This window comes from Oryctolagus cuniculus, chromosome X (assembly GCF_051225735.1).
Source record: "Oryctolagus cuniculus isolate XC-2025 breed Fujian yellow rabbit chromosome X, ASM5122573v1, whole genome shotgun sequence".
Classification (NCBI taxonomy): Eukaryota; Metazoa; Chordata; class Mammalia; order Lagomorpha; family Leporidae; genus Oryctolagus; species Oryctolagus cuniculus.
This window is the reverse complement of record NC_142888.1, coordinates 90,496,547-90,519,305: the sequence shown is the minus strand read 5'-3', so window position 1 is coordinate 90,519,305 and position 22,759 is coordinate 90,496,547. Positions and strand designations below refer to the sequence as shown.

Sequence of the window (22,759 nt, the reverse complement as noted above, 5' to 3'; positions counted from 1 at the left end):
AGTCACTGTCTCCAAAGGCAGTCCCTAGAAGTCTGCAACCTTCTCATTGGAACTCATTGATGAACTACTGATGGGGCCAAGCCTGCTGTATCTGCTAGGGACAGCTAGGGAGAAGTGCGTGCGGAAGGGAGGAGCAGGGCCTTTCAGCCTGGCCCTGTTGGCTCATGGCTGGGACAGAAGTGCAACCCAGAACACACGACATGCAATGCTATTCTTTATTATGAACATAAACAGCAACATTGGGTGGGAAAAATGAACAAAACATTTGGCCTTTTTGATGGTTATGCTACCAGCCTACAAGTGAAGTTTAGCCATCTTGGAAAGCCAGGCCTCCAATCCCAGTCATGGTTGTGTCCTCAGGCTGGAGAAAAGTCAGAGATGATGATGTGGATGAAGATGATGACGACATCTGAGGGCTCTTTCTAGGGCATGTGCCTGAAAGCCTCCTGTGGGATCTTGCTCTGGGTCTGGAGGGAAGCAGTAAGGATGTCAGAAGAATCAACGGACCTGAGTTCCATCCCCAGGGCACCTGGCCTCCACCTTCCTCAACACCCATAGACCTCCAGGCCTCACCAGGAGGGTAATGAAGATATTCTTGGCTCTGATGTAGTTCCATCCGTTGTCCTCAAGGCACCTGGAGTGGGAGAACAGGTGACCTCTGTCATCACCACAGAACACACATACCAATCATGAAATGCCATCCCTTCGCTCAACGCTACTCTTTAACTGGGACACATGAAAGGCCAGAATGAGAACTGCTCCAACAATGAAGGAAACCTTTTGAAAAACCCGTGTCTGTCACTACCATCCATGCTACTGGAATTCACAGCAGAAGAACAGAGGTTGTAAACCAAGTGAGTCAGGTGTTTGGCACAGTGGCTAACACACTGCTTTTCATGCCCACGTCCCATATCAGAGTGCCTGGGATGCAGTCTGCCTCTCCTTCCGATACAGCTTTCTGCTAATGCACACGAAGCAAGGTAGCAGAAGATGCCTCAGATACTTGAGTCCCTGGTACCCAAAAGGAAGACCGGGATCAAGTTCTTGGCTCCTGGTTTTGGACTGACCCAGACATGGCTATTGTGGGCATTTGGAGAGTAAACAGACAAGTGGAAGCAGCTCTCTGTCACCATACCTTTTACACAAATAAAAAAAAAAATTACTCCTCTCCTAACTTAAACAAGCAAAAAGGGAGGGGGCCAAGGTGGTTGAATAGAGAGGCTCTGAATCTACCTCAACTAGAAAAAAGATTCAAAACAAAGAGGGAAGAACCACATTTCCAGAAGATTGTCTGAGGGGAAACTTTAGTAAAGAAGTGTCAGGAACCACTGCCACCTGCAGCTTCCTGGCTGGGGGAGGGGAGCACACATCTTTCCAGGAAAAGGGTTTTATATATGAAGTATTAGAATTGAGGAGACTTGCTGAGGGGAAAACTTCAGTCCGGAAGTGATGAGATCTGCAAACAGCACAGACTCTGACCACCAGTAAAGAAAGAGAAACAAAGCAATCCACCCACTGTCCTCCCTCTCTTCCCTCCCCATTCCACTGCCTGGAGACAGAGCCAACAGGACCTACCCTGAGGGATGTAGGGAACAGCCTATTTGCATTCTAGTGCTCCAGACCCACACCTGCCAGTCAACTTGTGGGACTGGGGAAAGGTCCAGTTAGCATCTTCCAGTGCTGAAACTTGAGCTCTTTGTTGCCGTAAGCCCAGTAACAGTCAGGTTAGCACAGCAGGGCAAGGGGAAAGTCTAGTCACATCACACAGTCCAAAGACTATAGATACTGGTGCCACAGACCCAGAAGTACTCACGCTTGCCTGGCAGCACAAGGGAGACAACCCTCTTTGTGTCTCACAAAAGAAATGCAGCTACAGCCATCATAAACACTAGTGTAACTGAGACCCAACTCTCTGAGGACTAAAGACACACTCTTTTGGAAGCTCAGCCCCACTTCAAATTCATACTACTGCCTCCACAAACTGCTGCTGTCTAGACAACGATGGCACTTGTAGACACTGCTGACACTGATGACTGCTGGAGAAATTCCTCAGCCTTACAATACATCATCCTACCTTAGAAGTAAACATCACAAAAAGCCATGATGGTACCAAACTCACTAACAGAGCAGACATGATCATTGATTGACCAACAAAATGGCAAGCACAAGTTGTTACCTATCATTATTAACTTTGAATGTAAATGGAAAATATACCCCAGTCAAAAGATGTAGGTTAGCTGAGTGGATAAGAAAACAACACCCAACTATTTGCTGCTGACAAGAAACACGCTTCATAGGTAAAGATAGACATAGAATTAAAGTGGTAGCTTGAAAAAAGATATACTATGCAAATGGAAAACCAAACAAGCAGGAATATCCATACTCAGATCAAACAGACTTTAAACCCAAAACTGTAAAACTAGATTAAGAAGGACATTATATATTGAAAAAAAAGGATCAATTCAGGAAGAAAATATAATAATTATAACTATGTACTTAACACAAGACCACCTAGATACATACAGCAAATATTGTTAGATTGAAAGGGAGAGATAGACTCCAATTTAATAACAGTGGGGATTTCAGCACCCCACTGCCATCAATGGACATATCATCCGGACAGAAAAGTCAACAAAGATATATTAGAGTTCAGCAATATTCCTGAGCAAATGGACCTAACAGATGTTTACAGAACATTTCACCCAACAGCTACAGAATACACACTCTTATCACCACATGCAACATTTTCTAGGGCAGACCACATATTAATCACAACTCAAGTTTCAGAAAATGTAAAAAGATTGAAATTATACCATGTATCTTCTCAGACCACAAAGGAATAAAAATAAATAAATCAACAACAAGGACAGTAGAAAATTCACAGATACATGGAAATTAGACATACTACTGAATGACCAATGGATCACTGAAACTAAAAAGGAAATAAAAACTTCTTTAAACAAATGAAAATGAAAACAGAATATATCAAAACTGATAGGCTAGAGCAAAAGCAGTACCATGGGGGAAGAATATACTGATAAGTGTTTCTACTGACCAAATAGAAAGATCTCAAACTATCTAATAATGTTTCTCAAGGACTTAAAAAAGCAAGAACAAATCAAATCCCAGATTAGCATGAGGCAAGGAAAAATAAGAATCACAGGAGAAACAAATGAAATTGAAACAAAAAAATCAACACAAAAGGTCAACAAAATGAAAAGCTGGCTTTTTGAGAAGATAAACAAAATAGATAAACCTTCAGCCAGGCTGAAAAAGAGAAACAGAGAAAACACTCTAACACAATTAGAGACAAAAAAGGAGACATTACGGCTAATACTACAGAAGTATAAAGGCTCATAAGAAACTACTATGAACAACCATATGCTGACAAACTGGAAGGCCTCACAGAAATGGATACATATAATCTACCAAGAGTAAATCAAGAAGATATAGATTATCTAAACAGACCCAAAAGAACAAGATTGAAGCAGTAATTAAAAGTCTCCCATCAAATAAAAGTCAAGGACTTGATGGCTTTACTACTGAATTCTGCAAAACATTTAAAAGGGAGCTAACTCCAATACTTCTCAAACTATTTCAACATACTGAAAAGGATGGAACTCTGAAAATCACTCTTTACACAGCCAGGGTCACTCTGATATCAAAACCAAACAAAGACACAACAAAAAAAGAAAACTATGGAACAATATCCTTGGTGAATATAGATGCAAAAATTCTCAACAAATTTTAGCAAACTAAATCTAACACTACATCAAAAAGATCGTACACCATGATCACGTGGAATTTATCTAAGAGAAGCAAAGGTGGTTTGACCTTTGCCAATTAATAAATGTCATAAATTACAACAAAATCAATATGATAATCTCAATAGATGCAGAGAAAGCATTTGGTAATATTCAGCATCCCTTCATAATAAAAACCCTGAAAAAATTAGGTACAGAAGGAACATATCTCAAACTTATAAAGGCTGTATATGACAAACCAACAACCAATATCGTACTGAATGCAGAAAAGCTGAAAACATTTCCCCTCAGGTCTGGAACAAGACAAGGATATCCACTTTCTACTTTTATTAAATATAATATTGGAAGTATTAGCAAGAGCAGTTAGGGAGGAGAAAGAAATAAAGGACATAAAAATTGGTAAGGAGGAAGTCAAAATATTTATGTTTGCAGATGACATGATGTTGTATGTGGAAAAACCTAAACACTTCACTTGATATACTAATTCAGTAAAGTTGCATAAAACATAGTGCTTTTATGCAACAATAATGATCTCACTGAAAAAGAAATCGAGAAAGAAATCCCATTCACAACAGCTATAAAATCAAATATTTAGTAATAAATTTAAGAAGACTAGTCAAAGATCTCCACAATGAAAATTACAAAAACACTGATGAATGAAATCATCAAGTACACCAAAAAAATGGAAAGATACTCTTTGTTTATGGACTGGAAGAATATCATTAAAATGTCTATACTACCTAAAGAAATCTACAGATTCAACTCAATCCCTATCAAAAAACCAATGACATTCTTTACATAATTAGAAAAAAAAAACTATCCTAAAATTCACAGGGACTCACAAAAGATCCAAAACAGGCAAAATGATCCTGGGCAAAAAAGATAAAAAAAAAAAAAACTTTTTAAAAAAATCAAGCTGGAGGCATCACAATACCTGATTTCAAGCATACTACAAAGCTATGGTAATCAAAACAGCATGATTCTGGCATAAAAACTGGCACATAGGTAAATGGAACCGAACAGCAAGCCCACAAATTGATCCACACACAAGAAGCCAACTGATTTTGTGCAAACTTGCCAAAAACATACACTGGAGAAAGGATAGTCTACTCAACAAATGGTGCCAGTGAAACTGGGATGAAATTTGGTCCATATCTCCCACCGTATACAAAAATCAACTCAATATGGATCAAGGACCTAAATGTAAGACCTAAAATTATGAAACTGCTAGAAGAAAACTTAGAGGAAACATCTCAAGACACTGACGTAGGTGACGGCTCCGTGTATAAAACCCCAAAGGTAGAGGCAACAAAAGTAAAACAAGACAAACAGGATTATACCAAACTCAGAAGCTTCTGCAAAGCAACGGAAACGATCAACACAGTAAAGAAACATCCAACAGTACTGGATAAATTATTTTCAAGCTACTCATCCAACAAAGGATTAATATCTAGAATATATCAGCAACTCAAAAAACTCAATAAAAAAAATCCAGTTAAGAAGTGGGTAATGGACCTGAATAAGCAATTCTCAAAAGAAGAAATACAAATGACCAACAAATACATGAAAATAATGCACAATATCACTAGCTATCAGGGAAATACAAATCAAAATCACAACGAGCTATCAGCTTGCCCGTGTTAGAATGGCTATTATCAACAAGACAAAGAGTAACAAATTCTAGTGAGGATGTAGAGAAAGGGGAACTCTAATCTTACATACTGTTAATGGAAATTGTAAATTAGTGCAGCCATTGTGGAAAACAGTATGGGGATATATTTGAAAAATAGAAAAGAAACTGCCAAATGATCCAGCAATCCCACTAATTAGCATATACCTAAAAGACACGACCACATTGTATCAAAGAAAGATCTGCTCCACCATTGTTTATAGTAGCTCTATCCACTGTAGCCAAAACATGGAATAAAAAACCAAGGTGTCCATTCTCAGATAAATGGATAAAGAAAATTATATATATATATATATAAAATGCATGCATATATACATATATACACAATGGAGTAATAGTCATCTATAAAAAGAAGAATGGGGGGCCGGCGCTGTGGCACAGTGGGTTAACGCCCTGGCCTGAAGCACCGGCACCCCATATGGGCATCAGTTCGAGACCCGGCTGCTCCACTTCCCATCTAGCTCTCTGCTATGGCCTGGGAAAGCAGTACAGGATAGCCCAAGTCCTTGGGCCCCTGTACCCACGTGGGAGACCCGGAAGAAGCTCCTGGCTCCTGGTTTTGGATCAGCACAGCTCCATCTATTGCGGCCAATTGGGGAGTGAACCATCGGAAGGAAGACCTGTGTGCGTGTGTGTGTGTGTGTGTGTGTGAGTAACTCTTTCAAATAAATAAATAAATCTTTTAAAGAAAGAAGAAGAAGAATGGGATCCTGTCATTTGCAGTAAAATGGATGGCACTGGAGGACATAATGTTGAGTGAAACAAGCCAAACACCTAAAAAGAAATACTGTATGTTTGAGGATGACGCTGTGGCGTAGCAGGTGAGGCCAACGACTGCAGTGCCAGTATCCCATAGGGGCACTAATTCGAGTCCCAGCTGCGCCACTTCCAATCCAGCTCTCTGCTATGGCCTGGGAAAGCAGTAGAAGATGGCCCAAGTCTTTGGGCCACTGCACCCACATGGGAGACCCAGAAGAAGCTCCTGGCTTCTGGCTTCGGATCAGTGCAACTCCAACCATTGCGGCCATCTGGGGAGTGAACCAGCGGATGGAAGACCTCTCTCTCACTCTCTCTCTGCCTCTCCTTCTCTCTCTGTGTATCTCTGACTTTCAAGTAAAAAATAAATAAAAATCTTTTTAAAAAAAAGTATGTTCTCTTTTTCACAGGTCTGCTCTTTTTGTATGGAAATAAAATATTCACATAGTTCTTTTCCCAAGTGCATGTGTTTCCATTTTTCACACCACTGCTGGACCAACTCCCCCCTACTCCCAGGCACAGGCAGCACTCACTTCTGAGACCACTCGAGTTTCATCCCAGACTGCATGTAGAAAGCCTGCACCATTTTCTGTTGCAGCTGGTTCAGGTCGGCCATTGTGTTAGAGCCAGGTATGGCTCCTAGAACAGAGCTGTTATGGATAACAGGCATGACATCTCTCACAAACAGCTGGTCATTCAGGATGCACAGACTGGAAAAAAAAATGATTCCTCAAACAACTGCACAGATGGTCCATCCCACAACCCTAAGAACAGGAGCCTGCATAACCACTGCCACTCGGCACCCAGACTCCTTCCGTATCCTTACTGTGCCTGGCTCCCAAGTTCCTTAGCTAAAGCCCTCTAACCTTTGCACAGAGCCCACCTTTGGAGATACCATTTACCAGCTGCACTTGATTTGTAGACTTAATCCCAATGCCTCTGTCCTGTATGACAGTGCAAGGGAGTAGATAGTCTTATTTTCAAAGGCAGGCGCTAAATCACAGAAAGGTCAAGTAATTTGATTAGATCACATTGAAAATGAGTGCTGAGGTCAGGAAGAGATGCCTTATTCTGACATTCTGACTCCAGAGCCCATGGTATTAGCCACTAGGCCACACTGCTCCTTGGATCTTCCCAATGTTGAAAATATCCTGAGGCCCATACCACCGCATTCCCATGGCACTGGCCTAGACAGGAATAAGTGTTCCCACCAGCAACACAGTACTTACCTAGAACTGCTTCTAGGAGCAGTGATGAAGATCCGGGTGAAGATAAATGCAGAATCCCAAGAATTACTTCCTATTTAAAGGGCAATAAACAATAACCCCTTAGAGTTGCACAAGCTTTACATATTCACACAGCATTCCCAGTCAGGGTCTTCACTTGAAGGGTTTCAGACAGAGAAAACTGTTCACTTGGAGTCAGGAGAGCACAGAGGGAATGGAGAGGGCAACAACTGGAAGCATCTACCCCAGGTAACTGGATCCTTGTCATGTACTGGGCCCTGGAACAAGCCACCTCACAACTTCACTTGATTCCTGTTTCTCAGCTGCCCAAGAATTAGAGACAGTATATTTAGTAAATGGGGACACTGAGGCATGAGATAACTGGCTCAGGGTCACAGAGTAAGGACCTGAGATGGTGCCCTCAAACTCCACACAGTTTGTGTCCTTGATGCCAAGCTGGGTGGATGGGCAGGCACGGGCCTAGAGTGGACCAGGGTGGTTTGTGGGCAGAATAGGGGCAGAACATGGAAGGAAGAACAAGCAGGAAGGGAACAGATTCTGGAAAGCTGGGTGAGTTCTGAAGGGAAGCCCAGTGAGAGGGAGTGGTGGGGGCTTTGAGGAGGTGACTCTACAGACACTCACCTCCCTTGAACACCCCGTTGACAGAAAAGCAGAGCGCAGTTCCCTGAAAGGGAAGAACTTGGGCACTCAGGATCCTCCTCCACCTGCCACCCAGCCCCAGCCCGAGGGAGGAAGCAGGTGCTCACCATCTGGAACCACATGTCCATTGAGAAGGAGATGAAGTCATGCTGAGTTCTGGGCAACACATTGAGGGTGTTCACAATGTCCCAGTTTGTGTGCTTCAGCATCTGCCTTCGCAGGTCTGCACAAGGAAATCAGAGGTTCTGGGCTGCCACACTCTGGCCCTCAGCCCCTACAACTGTCACCTTCAAAGTCTCCTACCCTGCTTAGTCTTCCCCATCATACACTTACAGGGGTCCTGGAGATACATCATATTCCTGCTGTCCTTGAAATACTCACATAAGCCACTCCTAGAAGATAAAGAGGAACAGCAAGAAGTGGTGGTCCAGGCAGTGCAGGTATTTTCAAGAGCTGACCTGTGTCTGCCTGGGAGCTACACTGCCCCAGGCAGAGTCTGAATCGCAATACTCACGGGACTGGGTCCATGGGATCAAAAGGAATGGTCAGGGAGAAGCAGGCCTTCTCGTGGTAAGTACGAAGGAGACTCCGGCGATCTCCATAGTCATAGATGAAGTAATACCTGTGGGGCAGCAATGAGAACAGGCTATCTCTGTGGTCTAGGCCCCCATGAGGCTTGAAAACTGTGAGAAGACCTGAGTTTGGGTGGGCTGCCTGTTCCAGGCTTCCCCTTCCTAGTAGTTCCAGAGGTACTTACTCCTGCAGGAAGCGCAAGATCAAACTCTTCAGCATTTCAGTTTCTTTTGGGGGTTCCTGGAACAAAAAGTCATTTTAGATCACATGACTGATAAAGCCTCCCTTGCAACATCCCAAATCCTGCTTGGTCCTTCCTCCTTACCGGGAAGGGTTCTACTAACTGCAGTTCATTAGTGTCAACGCCAACTGGCAAGGGTAACACTATGCCATCCTGGGGAAGAGAAGAGGAAGTCAGCATTGGAGACCAGAGAGGTGGCACTGGATCACCCAGGAAATGAACGGGGCCAGAGGGGAGCAAGGATCAGAGTCCAGGCAAGAAACAGACCCAAAAATTCCACGGGTAAGATTACAGGGGACATCTGAATTGTAAAGTCCAGGAAATGCCTATTATATGCAACTTTTGTGTGTGCATGTACATCTTTATGGATATATTTTCTAGGCAATTTCTTTCTCAGTAATTCATGTCTCTAAAACAGGTAAGAGTATGATGCAATAGTGTAATCTGTACAAGTCCTAAAGGGCTTGGGGGCAGGTGTGGAAACAGTATACATACTAAGAGAAAACAATGATTATTGTAGTAGGTACTTACCAGGCGTAACAACTTGGGGAAACAATCTCGGATGGCACTACCCAAAACCACAAAGAGAATGGAGTGATTAACAGGAAAAATGTTGCACAGTCTCTCGATGTCTGCCTCTTCCTCTCTCTCTCCCCCTCCTTCCCCTGGGTATCTCCCACCTACATTGTCCTGAGCCCCTTCTCCAGGGCCACAACAAGTCTCATTGGGAGCTTGGGCTTTCCCTTCTCTCCCTTCTCTCCTCGCCTCCATCAGGTCCCCTTGGAAAGCACTGCAGGAAGTAGGGAATGGTATGGGAGCCCAGGCCTCTGCTACTTCTCAGAGTGTCCACCATTCTGCCAAGCATGGACTGGACAAGACCAGCTCATCCCCCAGGGATGGCCCAGGAGGCAGCTGGGTCAGGGAAGGGAGTGAGGCAGGGCTCTGGTGGCAGGAAGAGGAAGGCATAGGGACGATAAGAGAAAGGGAGGGAAGGAAGGTAGGCCAGGGAGAGGTGGGGGAGACGTACGAGAGTAGAGACAAGGGAGGGAGAGGAAGCAAAGAGAAGAGGAAGAGACTTGACCATGGTAGTGGGGGTCAGGGAGGAAGAGAGCAGAGAGTGGCTTCCCTGCTGTAGCCCTTCTCTTCAGCTAATGCTGGGTGGACCTGAAGGCCCAAGATAAGCAAGAAAACAGGCACCTTTTGGGCTGGAGGCCCTGGAGGCAGGTTGAGCCTTTGTCACCTGTATGAGACCAGTCTGAGCTGAGTGTGGCCAATGGAGTAGCCACAGGAGACCTTCCTCACAAGCAGTGAGGGGTCAGGGCCCAGGTCAGCACAGGGTAGAGGGTCCTGGAACCTTCTCAGGATCACCGTGTTCTCTCCTCCAGATCCCCACGCAGCTGTGCCTGAGTCGTTGGTGCCTTACCCTAGGAAGCAGACCCATCATGGGCTCCTAGGGATCCCCTGGAGGACGTGGTGAGGAAGAAGGGAGGAGTGGTGCTCTGGACAGGCCTGTCCTTCTCAACCTCACCCTCCACTGCCCTTGACCTCCAACCTGTGCCTTGAGAAGTCCTTTCTTACTGCAGCTGGCCAGCATCTGACCCTTTGACTCAAGGAACCTGAGTTCGTCTTGAAGGACAGCCCAGTTCCCAGCACTGCACCAGAGGAACAGACGTCCTGCTGCCAGCCACCTGGAGCCTCAGCCTTTAGTGTCAGGCATGAAAGCTCCTGTGTCAGCCTGGAACAGGCAGGGAGGACCTCTCTGGAGCAAGGGAAGGAAGGCCCCTCTCAGGACAGGGGAGGGAAGCCAGCCCCGTCTCAGTCCAAGGACAGGAAGCCTGAGTCAGCACGAGGCCCTGGGCTGGAGGACCCACCGGAGTCCATGTCTCCAGCATCTCTGTCCCTGGTGAGGACAGGGAGCCCTGCTTCCCGGAACACAACTATGGAAGGGTGTGCTGGAGGCAGCCAGATGTACAGACGGGAGAAACACACCCGACCAGGTGGAAAGGGAAGCAGCTCAGAGCTGAGGGACAGAGCAGAGGGCAGGGCCATGGACTTCCCAGTGGACCAGGGCTGCCTGCCTACAGGTGGCAAGTGTTGGGGCAGCTCGGGCTGTGGGGGATGAAGGTCCCCACGAGGGTCAGAGGCACCACCACTGACCTTACGTAGGCAGCATGGCTAGGGAAGGTTCTGCACAAGGGGTTCCCTTCCAGCCACAGCTCTTCCAGATCCAGCTCTTTCACTTTCTCCAATTCCCATGCTGTCCTCAGCTGAGAGATACAGGGAGAAAAATGCAAAAGGAGTTCCAGGGAGAGAGAGATCTAGGCCTCTGCTCCTTTAGCTCTCCTCCCTCTCCCACAGGTACTTTTGTCTGCAGGTTGTCACCTTCAACCCCTATTCCATCTGGCTCCCTCTTCTCACCTTGTTTGCAGAGAGGTTCAGGATCTTGACTTTGGGGGCCTTCTCAACAATGTCACACAGGCCATTCAGCTGGTAGAGTTTGTTGCTGCTCAAATTCAAAGACACCAGCTTCAGGGGAGGAACAGTTAGAATGTCAGTTATTATCTCAGACCTGGGAGATAAATATACCCTCTACCCCATCTCCTCCACCCTTTGACCTAAGTACCAGGCCGAGGCCTAGAACCTCACCTCAGAGAAATCACTTTGAATGACCTCCAGAGTAGCAGCCATGCAGTTTCTCCGATTCAGTATCATGTCAATATTATGGCTTACCAAATCTTCCAGAAGCCAAGAAAAGGGAATCAGAAATAGGAGAAAGGCCCAGCAGAAACAGTGCCAGCACCATCCCCTTTCCAAGTTGTCATCCCCATGCCTCCCACCCAGGCAAGCCCTCTGCCTTCACCTGTCTTGGAATTACTGCTGTCAGACATACCTCGGTCAAAACGGAGTCTCTGGAGGTCAAGAGATCGCTGGAAAGCATCATATCGCTTGCTCAGGGCCAGCTGCAGAAATCGAAAGAGAGCACAGTCTGAAACTTTGGGGTGCTGATGACAAGGAAATATGGGGGTGCAGGGAGAAGAGGCAGATCTGGGGAGTAGACAATACATAGCATGCCTTGAGTCTGCATTACCTTTAGCTGCTCCATTTGTTCTGGCTGCAACTTATTCTGCACAGAGTAGGGTACAACAGAGCGGCTGACAAAAATAGGTATCTGTGAAAGGAGGGGTGTGGTAAAAACTAGGGCCTCTAATTCCAAAGATCACCAGCCTCTGGCCCTGGGAATTAGTATAGGCAATGTCCTCAGCACACACCTTTTTGTCCTCATTATCACAAATCTTGTGGCTGACTTCTGCCAATGCAGCAGCAGTGCTAGCATCCTGGACAAAGAACCGGGCCTGATTTTTGACGTAGTGGAACTATGAGGAATGACGGCAAAAGAAACAATCTCAGAATGACTCCAGGCCTCACCCCCTTCCCTTTTGCCCGCTCATATGGCTTCACCATCCTCTCTTACATCAACCGGAGTGAAGGGGATAGCGCAATGGCTCTGGATTGAATTCATCAGCCATTTCTTGTCATAATTTTTCCCATATGGAACCTAAGTGTGAAAAAGGAGGAATGTGATGAGAGAGACGTCATAGAATTAGGGGCTGAGAAAGGGCTCAACCAACTATTCTTTTCCAACCTTTTACCTAGTTTTTGATTGACTGATTTTCATTTTATTTGAAAGACAGAGAGACAAATACCTTCCATATACTGGTTCACTCCCCCAAATGCCCACAGCTGCCAGGGCTGGACAAGGCCAAAGCCAGGAGTCCAGAACTTCATCTGGGTCTCCCATGTTGGTGGCACAGACCCAAGTACTTGAATCATCGTCTGCTGCTTCTCAAGGTCTCCATTAGCAGGAAGGTGGATTGGAAGTGGAATACCTGGACCTTAAATCAGGAACTCTGATATTGGGATATGGGCATTCCAATCTGGGACTTACCTGCTGTGCTGAAGGTCCACCCTTCTACATCGTTTTAAAGGACTTCCCAAGAAGTGACCGTTGACAGGATTTCTTTCTTGCGTGCCAAATACAAATTTCCTACACTCCTCTTCTCTTCATTCAGAATCTCTCCCCACCAAGTCAACTTCAGGTATTAATGCAATCTTCCTTCTATAAAGTTTCAGAATATTCTGTGTATTGAAGAAATTGTTAAGACACTCACCATGACCTTGAACCAGATATCCGTGGCTTCATCCTTTGTGTCCTTATTATTTTGTCTCTCTAGAGATTTCTTCTCTCTCCATACAGTAATATGGATTTGGTCATCATAGCGCCATTGCACTGTCCTCTTGTTGCGACGCACATCATAAGGAGTGCTGGAAAAAGAAGAGGGCCCAATATGTGCTAAGACAGTCTTCTAGAACCCTCTTCTCACTGATACCAGGACTGCAGGTAAGACTGCTCAGCCATTACTGCACTTCTAGCAATCTTCAGTCATTCCATGAGAAAAGAAAAAAAAGATCACGGTGAAAGAGTTGCATGGTTCTAGGGCCTGCTTCACACAAACCAGGGCTGCACAGTCACTTACCACCGCCTTTGAGAGTCCCTGTGGACATTCCTCACTGCTGTATTTCCATCATCATTGAGGTATGAGGGCAGATGCTCATATCTACTGTGTTTATCATGAACGTTTCCATCACCAACAGTATCCTGGAAAGAGCTCTCAACATTCCTTCCTGCATCAGGAGAGCTCGCATCATCATTATGTTCTGAAATTTGGAATAAAAATTAAAGTCTGAAGATACACCAATGGTTCACTTACCATGTATCATGTTATAGCCAACAACAACATGGTAGAACAAGGAGCGAACAAAGTGCCAACCTGCCCTGTGGGAATCAGTCATACAAACCCCAGAAATCAGACTCCCCTGCCTGTCCAGATATCTCAATGATGGCACATTAAGGGAGAAATCCTGAAGGAGGAAGCACCTGTGTTGAACCTTGTAAAAAATACAGTAGGATTTCAGGCTGGCAATGTGGCACAGTGGGTTAAGCTGCTGTCTGCAGTGCTGGCATCTGATATGGGCACCAGTTCATGTACCAGCTGCTCCACACAGGATCCAAAAAAATAAAGTAAGATTTATAAAGAACAGAAGTGTGTATACCCATGGGTTAGACTGGCATCAGCCACATGCCAGGAAGCTGTCCCAATCTTGCCTTCCTTCAGGTTTTTTAAAGATTCATTTATTTTATTTGAAAGGGAGAGAGAGAGAGAGAGAGAGAGAGAGAGAGAGAGAGAGAAAGAGAGATCTTCCATCGGCTGGCTCACTTCTCAAATGGCAGCAACGAGCAATGGCCGGAGCTGCACTGATCCAAAGCAAGGAGCCAGGTGCTTTTTACAGGACTCCCATATGGGTGCAGGGGCCCAAGGACTTGGTCCATCCTTCGCTGCTTCCACAGGTGCATTAGCAGGAAGCTGGACTGGAAGTGGAGCAAGCTGGGACTCGAACCAGTGCCCATATGGGATGCTGGCGTCACAGGCAGTGGTTTTAACCTCTGTGCCACAGTGCTGACCCCATTTCAGGGTTCTTTAACAACTGCGGGAACACCTGGGAGGCAACCTTTCTCACACCTCCCAAATCCAATTGGCTACCACACTGATTCTGGGCAAGCTGAAATTCCTTTGCTGGTGTAGAGAAAGCTTTAAGGACAGGTGAACCTGCTACAGCAGCCTCCTGGACTGTCTGCCTTCTTCTACCATTGTTCTTTACAATACCTGGTTTTAAATATCCACAGAGAGCTTTCTTTTGGCCCTTCCTGAAATGCTTTCTGCCCAGGAGACAACACTTCCTAAACCCGATTCTTCTGTAAAAGGGTCTACATGGCAACTGGAATTTCAAGCATCGACTATAACTTCCAAATGTTTAGAGAGACTTCCCTGTTATCCTTCTGTTGTTCAGTTCCCTATTGATTCCATTGCTGTTACAGAACATTGTCTATGTGATTTTAGTGCTTTTAGACTTGTTGAGGTTTGTTTGATGGCCCAGGAGATGCTCTACCTTTGTGAATGTTACAAGATACTTGAAAAAAGGAAAAACTAGAAAACAGCAAATTGTTGTTGTTGGGTAGAACATTTATTTTTGCCATTTACACACAGTCATTGTACTGATTATATTATTTAGTGTTTCCACATACTTGCTGCCTTTCTATTACTTGCTAAGAAGGGGGTGTTGAAGGTCCCAACTGTAACTGTAGATCTGGCTACTTTTCCTTTCAGCTCCATCAGTTTTTATTTCATGCACTTTGAGACTCTATAGTTTGGTGTGAAAACATTTGGGATCCTTATGACTTCCAGATGGATTGATTCTTTTATTGTCATGTAATGCCCCTCTTTGTCTCTCACTAATTTTCTTTGTCTAGTCATCTTGTTTATTGGAGAATGTAGCCTCAGGTGTGCTTACAAAGCATTTTGTTTAGAGTTCACCCTGAGTTCACTCCTCGAAATACCACCACTCCTGCATGTGTCCTGTCAACATATCTAATTCACCATGTGGTGAGACTTGGCTTGTCTTCTCATTTTTCTCTCTCATAGGTAGATTCACTAAAGTTATTTTCTTTTTGACACAGCCAGCTGAAATGATGTACAAGCAAATGATAATAGGAGTGCTTTTTGGAGAAAAGAGTTAAGGTAATTAGATTATTATAAATCAGCTTCCTATTGGATTCTAGTAAAGTTCTCTAAGTCTCTGTGTTATGCTTTTTGTACATTAATTACTCCATGTTGTCTCAGGACACACATATGAAGAAACCTTGGTTCACTCCTGATCATTTTACAATCAGACAGATTAACTTCTTGCTGGGCTAGGTAGTCATTACTTTCACTGTTTGAGTTTTGACCAGGATAATTCTGCTATTCACAACTTCTGGGATTTTCCCTGTATGGCACTGAGCAGGAATTCAAATTTGAGTAGAGTATTTGACCCAGACATTCCACTTAGTAGCTCTCAAAAACTTGGAAGTAGACTTGAGTACCCTTTCCCTCATACTCTACATCTCTCAACAACTCTGTTTTCAAACCATATCCAGAGTCCATACACTTCTCACTTTGTCCAGGGGTGCCACCCTAACCAGGTCACCAATATCTATCTCCTGGGTTATGGTACTTTCCAACTACACCTCCACTTTTACACTAACTCCCTTACCATCTATTTTCAATACAGCAGGCAGAGAGGATTTTTTCAGGTGTAAGTAAAATTTTGCCATTCCCCTGCTCAAAACGTGGTAACAGGAGTTTGAAGCCTCCTTCAACATGTTAAAAAGTTGTAAGTCCATAATGATTCTCAAAAGCAACAACAAAGAAACTTGCTGGTGACATGTGTAGAATTCTAGAAATATAACTCACTTTCATGAAAGTCCACAAATGAATGAAAAAATAAAATATCATCAGGGTTGAGGACACTTGGTCAAGGTATGGAGTATAGGAAGCATCATTTTTGAGAATTAAAAATTCCTTCATTAAATGATGCCACTGAGGGAAAAGTGTAAAATTTGAGTTACCTAACATTTACAACTACAATCTCAGGCAAGGCTGCTTTGGGAATCACATAGCACTGTGCACAAATGATGCAAAGCCACAGAGAGCCCTGATAGAGAAGCCAAAGACAAAACACACACTGGGGCATCCAACACTGAAGTCTTGCATGTCTGCACAACCCCTGTCCTGTAGCTGTGCTATCAGAATCAAAGGCAATACAGGCATGTTAGAAAGCAGTTAGGGGCTGGTGCTGTGGCATAGTGGGTAAAGCCGCTGCCTGCAGTGCCGGCATCTCATATGGGCGCCAGCTTGAGTCCCGGCTGCTCCACTTCTGATCCAGATTTCTGTTGTGGCTTGGGAAAGCAGTATAGGATGGCCTGGGTCCTTAGGCCCCTGCACCCGTGTGGGAGACCCGGAGGAAGACCTCTCTCTCTCTCTCTCTCTCTCTCTTTCTCTCTGCCTCTCCCTCTCTCTGTGTATAACTCTGACTTTCAAACAAATAGATAAATATTAAAAAAAAAAAGGAAAGCAGTTAGTGGGGGTGGGTGTTTGGTGCAGTGGTCAAGATGCCACTTGGGATGTCACCATTCCATATTAAAGTCTACGGGACTGGCTGTCATTTCTGTTTCCAATTCCAACTTCCTACTAATGTGTACCCTGGGAGGCAGCACCCTAGCTCAAGTACCAGAGATGTGAGATATCTACTGAGAAAAGCTACCAGCAGTGAGGCAGGCCAGCTTGGGAAGGCTTCAGACATCAGCATTTAGCCTCAAGAGAGCAGCCATGTGGGCAAAGACCTTCAGGGCCATGGAGTCATGGAGGCCTCCACCTGGATCTCAAAGGATGTATAGGACAAACTGGGAGCCAAGACAGAGATTGGTTCCAGGAGCAGAATCATTGCAAAGAGCTTCCACTTGGGCAGTGCCTAGTGGAGACACAGAGATGAGATCCCTATCTGTGAAAACTCAAACAGGCTGTGGCAAGCAAAGCAATAAGAGCATGGCCGCGCAAGCCATTGGGAGATGAGCCCTCAGCACAGTGTGAGGATGTCAGATATGGAATTTATGGACTGTCCTGCTGGTTTTTAGTCTTATTTTGGCCCAATTATCCTATTTCCTTTTCTCCCCTGTATGGAATGGAAATGCATACCTTTTTATGCTTCACAATTGTACACTGAAGTATGTAACTTGTTTACGAATTATGCAAGAGTCTGCTTTGAGTACCTGATCAGACTATGGACTTCTAAATTAATGGCAGACTAAGAGTTTGGATATTTGGGTGATGGGACTGTATGCTGTATTGAAAGAATTTGACTTTTTGGGAGCCAGTGGTGGAATGTTATGGGTCAAGTAGCATTTGCCTGACCATTTAAGAGAGTAACATACAATGCAGAAAGCGGTAGGTATAGAAACAGCATGGACCTTGAACTCATAAATATCTGATTTCTGCAGTCACTTAGGGCCTATGTAATTTTAGGTAAGTAACTTAATCTCTCTGAACTTCAATTACTTCTCATGGTAGTCAGGTGTTTCCATTTCTCCCTACCCCCTCCACTCCTCAACCCCTCTCACCCCACCCCTGTTCCAGGCACCTGGTAAAACTGTACTTCATGACCACTTTCCTTTGGGTGGAGCTATGTATGTGATTAGCTCTGGCCAATGGCTTGTGAGCAACATGTGTTATGTCTAAGCCAATATACATGGTTGATGGTTTGAGATCCTGTAGAACTCTCACCCTCTGGCAGGATGACTAATCACTTTCTGGATGGTAATGGCTCTGTTTCGGTCTCTGAGATTTTTCAGTAAGAATTACTTGAGACCCCAACATTCAGTACCCTGTGAAAGATGTGCACCTGCCATGGACATGTAATCGGAGTGAGAAATAAGCCATTGAGGTTTTGAGGTTGCCTATAACCCAGAGTATTGCCCAGCTTCTCCTCGCCGAAATATCTCATCTGAAAATTAAAATAACACCCTTCCAGGATTTCTTTTAGCTAGATGAGATAACTTATATGAAATAATAACAAAATGGTTTTGACAAAGTGTGGAAAATCTGTATAAAACGAGGGGTATTATGTCTGCTAATCCTGACAGATAAATGGTATCTTCTGTTCAAGAGTGAGACACTTTACTTGTCGCTATATATAACACTTCCAAATAACTTGCACTTATGGACTTACTTCTTGCCATCACAATATTAGAAATATGCTATAAAAAAGGGAAAGTTTCAAGCATGAGAGAGATTAATGAAAGAAGAAAAATGAGTTAAAAAGAATAACTTCTTAAAGAATAATAGATTACAATAATTATAAACATACAGTCCACTGTTGTTAGTAAACAATGGCAAAATTTAAAAGTGGTGGAAGATTTAGTTTCAACAGGGTGTCCTTAAATATTTTGTGAAAAAACAATATTTTCTCAAATGTTCTGTGGAAAAAATATTCCATTCCCATGTAAATTGGGGAAATTATGCCTCCCTCCGTGATTCAGATTTTACATTAGCAGATTATCTAAAAAAACTTCTACAACATGGAATTACCTTTATTTTCATGGTTCTCATATTTCATTGATGGTACAGCATGTTCCTGTTGCTGTTTCTCAGACTCAGTGTTTTGCAGAACTACCTTTGAATTACTGTGATGAGAAAAAATAGAATATTTAAACTATATATGATGCATAATTAACATGTATTACTATGTATATATTATTTCATATATATACTACATTAGATCACTACCCAAACAGTACTTAAATCCTCCATAAATGTGAACATAGTCCTTTATTTGTTTACTATTCAGCACTTTTTTCAAGACTTACTTATTTAAAAGGCAGAGTTACAGAGAGGCAGAAGCAGAGAAACAGAGAGAGAGAGGTCTTCCTTCTGCTGGTTCACTCCCCAGATGGCCACAATTGGCTCGGAGCCAAAGCCAGGAGTCACGAGTTTTCTCCTCTGGGTCTCCGACGCGGGTGCAGGGCTTTCCCAGGCCATTAGCGGGGAGCTGTATGGGAAGTGGAGCACCTGGGACTCGAAGCCACACCCTTATGGGATGCGGATGCTGCAGCCAGGGCTTTAACCTGCAGCAACTTGTTTGTTTTTTTTAAAGAGCCAGGAGGGTCCTGCCCGCACCGCCCCTCTCAGGAAAGGGGCGAGCGGACCACCCGCAGTCAGTCTCCCCGCCTCCCTACTCCTCTCTGGCATACCTGCCTCCTCCACCCCTTCCCAGACCCAGGACCGTGCCCCGGCAGGGCTGTGAGGAGACCGCACACCTGAGAAGAGGGCACCAAGGGCCACCTCCTGCAGCTCCCCTGACTCTTTGGGTCTGGCGGGGCACGCCTACGCCCACGCCACACCTGGGGGCCAGCGTTTAGGCGCGCCAGACTGGAGACTCGCGGCTTCGCCTCTGCCCCCGCGCGGGGCAGGCTGCTTTCCCAAGCGCATTGGCAGGGAGCTGGATGGGAAATGGAGCAGCCAGGACTCCAACTGGAGCCCAGATGGGAAGTGGGAATGCAGACTCTGCGGGCGGCCGCTCTACCTGCTGTGTGTACCCAACCTCTGGCCCATTTAGTACTATCTTCATTAATTTTGTGAACTGTAAGTATCACCCATAATTTTATTTAATAATAACTTTTTCCACATTAAGTAAAGAAGAGAATTTTCAAAAAGTATAAGAATGAATGCTTAGAAAACCCGAGGTGAGGGGCTGGGGAGACCAGAGGGAAATAGTACATGGCTGGACTAGTGTAAGCTACTTAAAAATCTCAAGTACAGAATGATGGCACTTTGAAAAACATATGGCTTAGTAAATAAAAGGAAAATTCTTTAGAACAAGATTTATTCATCTGGAAGGCAAAGTGAAGAGGGAAGTAGGGAGAGAAAAAGGCAGGGACGGAAGCGGGGAGAAAGATCTCTCTGCTGGTTCACTCCCCAGGGCTGTGCTAGCCCCAAGCCAGGACCCAGGAACTCCAGACGGGATGGCGGGGGGCCCAAGACACTTTCTGCTGCTTCCTAGGCCCAGAGGCAGGCAGCCGGAGAAGCAGAACAGCCCGGAGCTGAACCAGCACTTGGCTATGGGAAGTGGGCGCCGCAGGTGGCTTAGGCTGGCGGCGCAACGCGGGCCTCAAGAGACAAAAATTCTTCATTTTTACATGGTAGCTACTTTCACACTATTATAGCTGTAGTAAATTATTTCAAGTCTCGCTCTCTTATTTTTATTTTTTAAATTTTTTTTTGACAGGCAGAGCGGACAGTGAGAGAGACAGAGAGAAAGGTCTTTCTTTTTCCGTTGGTTCACCCCCTGGTTCACCCCCCCCCCCTCCAATGGCCGCTGCGGCCGGCGCACCGACTGCGCTGATCCGAAGCCAGGAGCCAGGTGCTTCTCCTAGTCTCCCATGGGGTGCAGGGCCCAAGCACTTGGGCCATCCTCCACTGCACTCCCGGGCCACAGCAGAGAGCTGGACTGGAAGAGGGGCAACCGAGACAGAATCCGGCGCCCCGACCGGGACTAGAACCCGGTGTGCCGGCGCCACAAGGCGGAGGATTAGCCTAGTGAGCCGCGGTGCCGGCCTCAAGTCTCGCTCTCTTAAAAAATTATTTCAAGTCTCGCTAAAAAAAAAAAAAAAAAAAAAAAAAAAAAAAACCACCTCTCCCTCGTTTGCAGAATCAGAGAAGAAGAGAAGAAAAGGCGATGAATTTCGTGCAGTAGTCACTGGCAGTAAGGGCAAAGGCAGTAAAAAGCCGCGTGAGAGAGAAGGATGAGGGCGGGGACAGGCAGCGCCCCGGCTGACAGGGCGCTGAGATGGCGCTGAGAGGGCGGGAACAGGCAGCGCCCAGGCTGAGAGGGCGCTGAGAGGGCGCTGAGAGGGCGGGGACAGGCAGCGCCCCGGCTGACAGGGCGCTGAGAGGGCGCTGAGAGGGCGGGGACAGGCAGCGCCCCGGCTTTGGGAAACGGACAAGCCCAGGCTTGTCGGCGCCATTTCCCCCCGCCTCAGCCTCTCGCCCCACCAAAGTCCCGAAAGTCCGGCCCAGGCTCCTCAGAAGGCCAAACACTGCCTCAGTATACACTGAGGAGGACAGATTAACATGGGATTTAGGTAACCCGCGGGACGGCAGCGTTACCTGGCCTTCAGTTTGCTGTCTTTTCGCGGCAGCATGATTACCGCTACCGCGAGGCTCTGGGCGTAGAATCTTCCAGAGACGCCAGAGCAGAGTCTCGCGAGACCTTAGGGGGCCACGTGATCGACAGGAGTGACAACTGTCCGACGGCTGTGGGGTTCACGTGACCTAAAGGGCTGCGCTTCAGCGCCGTGGTGGATCCTTGGGGTCGTGTGGGTCGATCGGTGGTGTTCTCGAATTCGTTGCGTTTGGGTCGCTAAGAGAGCAGACTCACTGGAGAAGTGTGAAGCAGGCGTGTAACCATAGCAGAAACTGCCCAAACCACAGTGAGGGCTGCGCTAGCCGCGTGGCACTTACAATCATTTTACTGCGGCGCTGAACACATAATTTTTTTTCCGAACTGAAATATTAAACTGACCGATTTGGTTGAGTCTCCTGTGACTATAATGTGACATGTGACAATAGGAAAAACTGTGAACACGCCAGCAAGGGCTGGCTGCGCTGGCCACATGGTGATTACAATTTTTTCCCCCATTTCACAGGTATATAGGGTTTTAGAATTCAAAATGTCCACGTGACTGAGAAGGCAGTGAATTAACACCTTGACAGTAGGGACACAATATAAGTGAGATATCACCAGTTTACAAATTATGCCTCCACTTTGCCTTTGTCATAGCTTGTTTCCTACCACTTGTCACTTTTCAGTACTTTATGTTGAATACTTTCTGGATCCTTATGTTGGAGTGTGGATCTCTTCAAAATATGGACTACGGGAATATTCGTCATTACATAAAGCATAATGACAACGTTCTTCTTCACGTGGTACCTCAATGGTCAAAGAAAAGCATCTGTAACTCTACACTCGGGTCTTCTCACCTAGGGAACATAGATAGATGGGCAGCGCAGAAGCAGCCTCCGTTGGCCTGGGACAGCAGTCCGCCCCTTGCTACCTGCGACACCACTACATGCTCTCCTAGGCGGTGCCAACGGGCCCCACCCCTCGAAGGGAGGGGTCGGTACCCAGAGAACTGGGTCCTGAAAACAGGGTGTGCCGGAAAGGTGGCAGCCCCCTCTCCTGTCACAGCAGCACGTTGGCAGGGAACCCAGCGCTACACCAGGTGTAGGAGGGTTAGGCACATGCTGAGCAGCTCCCGCGCTGCGATCTATTGAAAGTCAGCCCTGACTCAAAGGTTTGTCCCGCGGGCCTGCACGCGGCTGGTCGGCAGGGGTGGTGGCGGGTCGCCTCTTTCCTTACC

At 45.7% G+C, this 22,759-nt stretch overlaps 1 protein-coding gene across 1 annotated transcript; it reads right to left on the bottom strand.

The window, feature by feature from the left end:
- Window positions 1–201: 201 nt before the first annotated feature.
- Window positions 202–21,634, bottom strand: LOC100342837 (nuclear RNA export factor 2). Its single transcript, XM_008273091.5, has 22 exons — window positions 21,507–21,634; window positions 18,930–19,024; window positions 13,446–13,626; window positions 13,080–13,233; window positions 12,383–12,466; window positions 12,180–12,284; window positions 11,999–12,079; window positions 11,801–11,870; window positions 11,557–11,645; window positions 11,329–11,436; window positions 11,068–11,177; window positions 9,442–9,478; window positions 8,995–9,063; window positions 8,854–8,909; window positions 8,611–8,718; window positions 8,430–8,488; window positions 8,204–8,319; window positions 8,079–8,121; window positions 7,440–7,509; window positions 6,744–6,920; window positions 574–634; window positions 202–467 (listed from the first exon to the last, which is right to left on the bottom strand). Exons 1-22 carry the CDS (start codon window positions 21,539–21,541, stop codon window positions 423–425), a joined length of 1,953 nt encoding a protein of 650 aa, XP_008271313.1. The 5' UTR covers window positions 21,542–21,634; the 3' UTR covers window positions 202–422.
- Between the last annotated feature and the right edge of the window lie 1,125 nt (window positions 21,635–22,759).

Coding starts and splice junctions, on each gene's coding strand:
- LOC100342837 (XM_008273091.5), bottom strand. CDS start 21,541: ATGCTGCCGCGAAAAGACAGCAAACTGAAGGCCAG. Junction 12,467..13,079: donor ATATCTGGTTCAAGGTCATG/GTGAGTGTCTTA, acceptor TTTCACACTTAG/GTTCCATATGGGAAAAATTA. Junction 12,285..12,382: donor TCCCCTTCACTCCGGTTGAT/GTAAGAGAGGAT, acceptor CATTCCTCATAG/TTCCACTACGTCAAAAATCA.